General features: G+C 42.5%; 1 protein-coding gene across 1 annotated transcript; it reads left to right on the top strand.

The window, feature by feature from the left end:
* Positions 1-343: 343 nt before the first annotated feature.
* On the top strand, positions 344-2024 carry LOC308401348 (uncharacterized protein). The gene is made up of 3 exons (XM_080889519.1): positions 344-556; positions 701-983; positions 1111-2024. Exons 1-3 carry the CDS (start codon positions 465-467, stop codon positions 1780-1782), a joined length of 1047 nt encoding a protein of 348 aa, XP_080745645.1. The 5' UTR covers positions 344-464; the 3' UTR covers positions 1783-2024.
* The last annotated feature ends 3976 nt before the right edge of the window (positions 2025-6000 follow it).

Here is a 6000-nt window from a genome sequence, read left to right as displayed (position 1 = left end):
TGTTAACTTAAGTCAGCATAGCTTGAGCTCAATTAGCACACAATTAACCAGGTGGAAACACTAGGAGTCAAAATTTAGCACACACCAATCAGAACCTGCGATGGATAGATAAAAGGGCCAAAGTCAGCTCATTCAGGTTTGAAACAATGGATCCAAAGAGATGCAAAGGAAGAGGACGTGGTGGAGAAAGAGGACGTGTTGAAGGAGGAGGACGTGGTGGAGGAAGAGGACATGGTGAAAGAGGAGGACGTGGTGAAAGAGGAGGACGTGGTGGAAGACGAGGAGGAGGTGGTCTAGGACAACAGGAAGGTGGTGGAGGAGGAGGGAGAGGTGGAGGAGGACGTGGTGAAGGAGGTGGAGGTGGAGAACGACGGCGACAAGGAAGGGGAAGAGCAAGGGCAAGAAGACAGTCAGTCTCGGATGAAATTCGAGCCACTTTAGTTGACCATGTCCTTGTCCATGGGATGACTATGAGGGAGGCTGGGCAACGAGTACAACCAAATTTGAGTCGCTTCACTGTTGCCTCCATCATCAGAACCTTCAGGGAGGAAAACAGGTAGGTGTACTTGCAGTAAGACTGCTTTGTACAGTAACGTTTAAGTTACTGAACTTATGTGTCTTGAGTTTCAGTATGTTTCCATTATTTGCCTGTAAAATGAATGTGTGACAGTTACAGTAATGAGTGCTTCTATTTTTGTAGGACACAGAGACGACCACCTGGTGGAGGCAGGTTAAGGCTTTTGTCGGAGGAGCAAGAGAGGGAACTTGTAAACATGGTAATTGCAAATAATGTAATCCGCCTGCAAGAGATTCAAAGGAGAGTGATTGAGGATGATCATCTTTTTCGAGGCATAAATGCCATCAGCCTCTCCACAATTGACTGCATCCTCCGAAAGAATCAATTCCGGATGAAACAGGCATACCGAGTCCCTTTCGAACGAAACTCTGACAGAGTGAAAAACCAACGTGTGGAATATGTTCAGGTATGAGTTTTGATACTGTATAAAGTATTGTGTACCATCACAGCATGGCAGTTTATGCTGCCATTGCAGCACTCTTGAACTGTGGTTCAGGGTACCGATTGACTCTACTGTGTTATGTGTTTTGCAGAGAATCTTTGAGATTGAAGGACGGCCTGTTCCCCATGAAATAATCTTTGTGGATGAGGCAGGTTTTAACCTGACCAAAAGAAGGAAAAGGGGGAGGAACATAATTGGCCATCAGGCTATTGTAAATGTCCCTGGTCAGCGTGGGGGGAATGTCACTATGTGCGCAGCCATCAGCCAACGAGGGGTACTCCACCGCCATGCCGTACTAGGACCCTATAACACTATGCTTCTCCTTGCTTTTCTTGATGGTTTAAGACAACATATGTTCCAGCTGGACTACAGGGAACCAGCACAGCCAGAGCAGCCTCACTACGTTGTTGTGTGGGATAACGTCAGCTTCCATCGCGCTGCTCTGGTTCGTGACTGGTTTACCAATAACCCAAGGTTTTCTAATATCTTTCTGCCTGCATACTCTCCCTTTCTAAACCCGATAGAGGAGTTATTTTCGGCATGGCGGTGGAAAGTGTATGACCGAGAACCTTATGTCCGTGTTCACCTCCTTCAGGCCATCGAAGAGGCCTGCCTAGACATATCAGTAGATGCATGCCAGGGGTGGATCAGGCATGCAAGAGGATTTTACCCCCACTGCCTGGCTGGGGCCAATATAGCCTGTGATGTGGATGAGATTCTCTGGCCTGACCCAGACCAAAGACAAGATGCTGAGGTGGGATAATGTTTCTGGTGTGTGTTGTACTGTATAGTACATGAATGACAATGTGCCACTGTACATACATTGGTTGTGTCTTTTGTGTTTATCATGTGACAAGGGTTTTGAAGGGGAGAACCATAAGCAACCTATTTGTTTTGGAGCTATTGTTTTGAATTAATTGTACCAGTGTGCAAAACTCTGTTGTAGTGTGTGCGTTTTTGAGGGCTTGTGTTTGATGTCTGAGGGCAAAGTTTGGTTTTTCAGCAGGAGTGAATAGTTTTGGGTGTAGAGCTTCATTTTGACCTGGAAATAGGATGTTTGGGAAATTGAGTGAGATGTTATGGATTTGTGTTTACTGTTGTGAGGATATGAGGCGTAGTTTCAAGAAATGTTTTTTAGCAATCGAGAAAAACTGTAATAATAGGTTGTCCCAATAGACTGTATATAAAAGATGGAAGTAGCCACAGTGAGATCACCCATTTCTTTCTGGGCTCCATATTTTGATGCCTTGATATTAATATTATTGTTTTGGCTTCACTTATTTATTTGTTTGTGTGTTTTTTAATTTAACCAGAAGCAGACATATTTGGTCGAGAGGACGTTATGCTAATTTATTAGCAAATGCTAGCTAGTATCGTTAACAAGCTGTATGAGAGTTTTGCACACACAGAGTAGCCTGGTCATTAGTGCTGAATATGATAAAATAGTAGCATTTTAATCAGAAAACACAAACTTCTTGGACGTCTATACCTCACACAAAGTCAGATAATTCCATTAGAAATTTTCACAAATTTAAAAACACACCAGGAGGTCCAGTGCAGTCACTCTACAAGAATACTGATTGTCAAGGAGCGGCTGTGTGTAGGCAAGAGAGGACCCAAACGCATGGCTCAAGACACAGGGGGAAAAACTCAAAAGGCAGGTCTTTATTAACAGGAACACAAAGAGCCATACAAAACTGAACTGGGAGAAGCTAAGCCACAGGGGAGACACCAGAAAACGCACAGAACCATGAGGGACGACAAGACACAGAACAGAGGGGGACGCTGACATAAATACACAGAAGGTAACGAGGGAAGTGGAAGCACACAGAACACAGTTGAGGACAATTACACACGACAGAGCGGGGAGGACACGAAACTGAAAATGCTGATGCCAAGACGCTGACCTTATACATAACACAGAAAGTGCACAGAGACAGCCGAGAGAGGCAGAGAGAGAGAAAACGATGTAAAGAGGAAAACACGGGACACAAGGAGTGGAAGCAAAGCACAATAACTTAAATCACTATATGCACGGTCACACAGAGGGAGACACAGACGACAACACGAGGGGAAAATCCAATTACCAATACTGAACAGAAAACCTAGGGATCTTAAGAATACAAATGAACAGAATGTCAAAACTCAAAACATCAGTTCAGAAGTCCTGGGACCATGACACTGATTGGATACAGCTTACTGTGGTTCTTCTTTCAATCAAAGCAGCTAGTCCTTAATTTTAAGCCATGTCAAACTCCCTCAAATCCTAACGCTTGCCCATTTGTCTGCTTCTAACATCAACTCTTAGGACCAAATGTTGACTTGCTCCCTGATATATCCCACCCACTAACAGGCAGTGTTTGGAAGGTTACTTTTAAAATGTATTCCACTACAGATTACAGAATACATGCCCCAAAATGTAGTTTGTAACATATTACGTTAAGTTACTCAATGTGAGTAACATATTCTGAATACTTTGGATTACTTATTATACTGCCATGCTTTTTACAACTACATGAATGTACTATTGCTGTGTGATTTATTACTATTACTGAAGACTACTTGCCACAGAGCTAAATTTTTTAGCTGGTATTAGCTGAGGTTAGTTCATAGACTGCTTTCAGAAGTGCACATGATTATTTGCAGCAAGCAGGTTGTAACAATGCTAGCTTGGTGGCGAGTAGCCTTCAGCAATCGTAATAAATCACACAGCAATAGTACATCCAAGATTCTGAAGTGGCACATAACCCAGGTAGCTACCACAACTATCACAAGGTAGTTGCCGTAGACTAACATTAGTTTTTTTTTAAAAATAACTTAGTTCCAGATGTTTCTTTAGGTTGGAGGTGGAGCCTTCTGACGCTATGAGCAGCTTGGTTGCTAGCAAACAGAGTTTGCATTGAGTGGTTACATTATGCCAATCCCTTTCTTCTTTAAATATGAAATGGTGTCGGAATTTCCAAGTAAGAAATGCATTCCTGCCCGTGCACTGTTGGCTCTGTTGTGCTGGCTTTGGGTCCATTGTGTAACTGATGCCACCAACATTAACAGTACACTTACATTAGTAGGGATGGGTACCGGTATCGGTTCTGACATAAACGGTAGTAACCAGACCGAAAAGCAGCGCACATTTCGGTGCTTTATTTCGGTGCTTTTTTCTCCTGAGCTGTGATACACTTTAGATTCTAGCCAATCATTTTACGTTTCCGAGGATAGTAGGCGGGTCCAGGTACGTACGTTCTTTTAGAGCAGAGCTACAGATTAAAAATGCCGAAGGAGGACCGGTCAAATGGACCGGTCAAACATTTTCAAAATATGCAAACTCAGCAGCCTGCAACAAGTGCTTTAAGCTGATACTGTGATACTGTCAAGGAGGTAACACCTCAAATCCGATGAAACACCTGACGACGCATAGCGTTTTTTTTAAAAGCCGAGAAATGCGCCATATTTGATAGCTTGCTGCGAGACCTCACTCCGTGCACATCTACTGCGGGTGGGTTGCCAGTTATCGGACCTGGAGCAACATCCCCCAAAAACCCGAAGAACAGAGTCCTGGCCCCTAGCCCTGCCAGTGTAGCAGAAATGATGACGGATGATGATGGCAGCAGCAGCTGTTCTTCTCTGCGTGAGTAGCTTAATGTTGTTCGTGTGTAATTTACGTTGAGTAGGCTAACCACGTTATTACATTAATGCATGTAAGGTGAACTAGCAAACATCATCATAGCTACATGCGGCTGTCTTCTTGTTTGATGGCAGATACTCCCTTCACCCTGGCCAAAAAGGCTAAAATGACCAAAGAAAAAGTGGAAAACAGTTAAACATGAGAGGTTTTTGGACAAAGTTTGTGTTTTTTTTTTCATTGTTTAAGCACTGCTTCCAGCCAAGAGTGATATCATATATGCCCTATAGCTGCAGAAAAGGCTAACATTGTTATCTTTTTACAAAAAAACAGCTGAACATGAGAGGTTTTTGGACAAAGTTGGTGTTCTCCATTCTTTAAGCACCAGCACCGTTTCAAAAGTACCGGTTTGGCACCGGTATCGGATAAAACCTAAACGAGACCCATCCCTATACATTAGTGCCTATTATTTCGTGTTTTGTTTGTGTTTGGGCGAATGCGTGGATTTACAAAAATTAGAGAGGGGATAGCCTAACATATAAAATAGGAAAAGATCGCCGTTTAATCCATTGTTTTCAACAAAGTAACTGTATTCTAACAGTTACTCATATTTTGTATTTTAAATACGTAACGCTGGTACATGTATTCCGTTACTCCCCAACACTGCTAACAGGTACCTTCATGGAGTGCTATTCACTTCACCTGTCAGTGCTCATAATGTTAAGCCTGATTGGTGTTTATTGATGGCCCAAGTCTACAATGGCATGGACACTGATTCTCTTCCAGCTTAATATACTGAATGAATATACAAACTCTGTATTATGAAAATAATTGTCATTAACAGGCTTGATTAGCTGTGTTTTCATTTATTTTGTACTTTACAGTCTCTTCTCATTCTTGACTAGTACCGGTGTCCCTCCAGACCAGGAAGACAGATGCAAATTAGCCTTTTGGCTTAGGTTTCCATAGTAACACTTATTAGATAAAAGGTTGACTCCAGACTAATGTTTGTCAAAAGGAAAACATGACTATCCACAGTCTGAGAGAAAGAAACACATTTAACATGCAAAATCACACAACACTCACACTTATTAGCTTTCTCTTTTGAGTGAGCTGACAGGTGTGTGAGTACTTTCAGTGGATAAGAGCCCGTTTACAAGAACTAAAAGAGAAGGAAGTTAGCACACAAACAATTATTTTTACTGTGCTGCTGGAAACACTACAGAAGAACACCTCTCAGTATGACCTGAGAGCTCACTGGTTTAGTGACTGTGAGAAAGATAGTATTATTACGGTCTGCCCAGGAGAATAACTTCAAAACACAAGGCAATATGCTGAGAAGCTTTCTAAGATTAGGCACTA

The sequence above is a fragment of the Rhamphochromis sp. 'chilingali' genome (assembly GCF_963969265.1).
Source record: "Rhamphochromis sp. 'chilingali' genome assembly, chromosome: 8".
NCBI classification, from domain to species: Eukaryota; Metazoa; Chordata; class Actinopteri; order Cichliformes; family Cichlidae; genus Rhamphochromis; species Rhamphochromis sp. 'chilingali'.
Note: the sequence above shows the minus strand (reverse complement) of the source record. Positions and strands in the feature narration are given on the sequence as shown.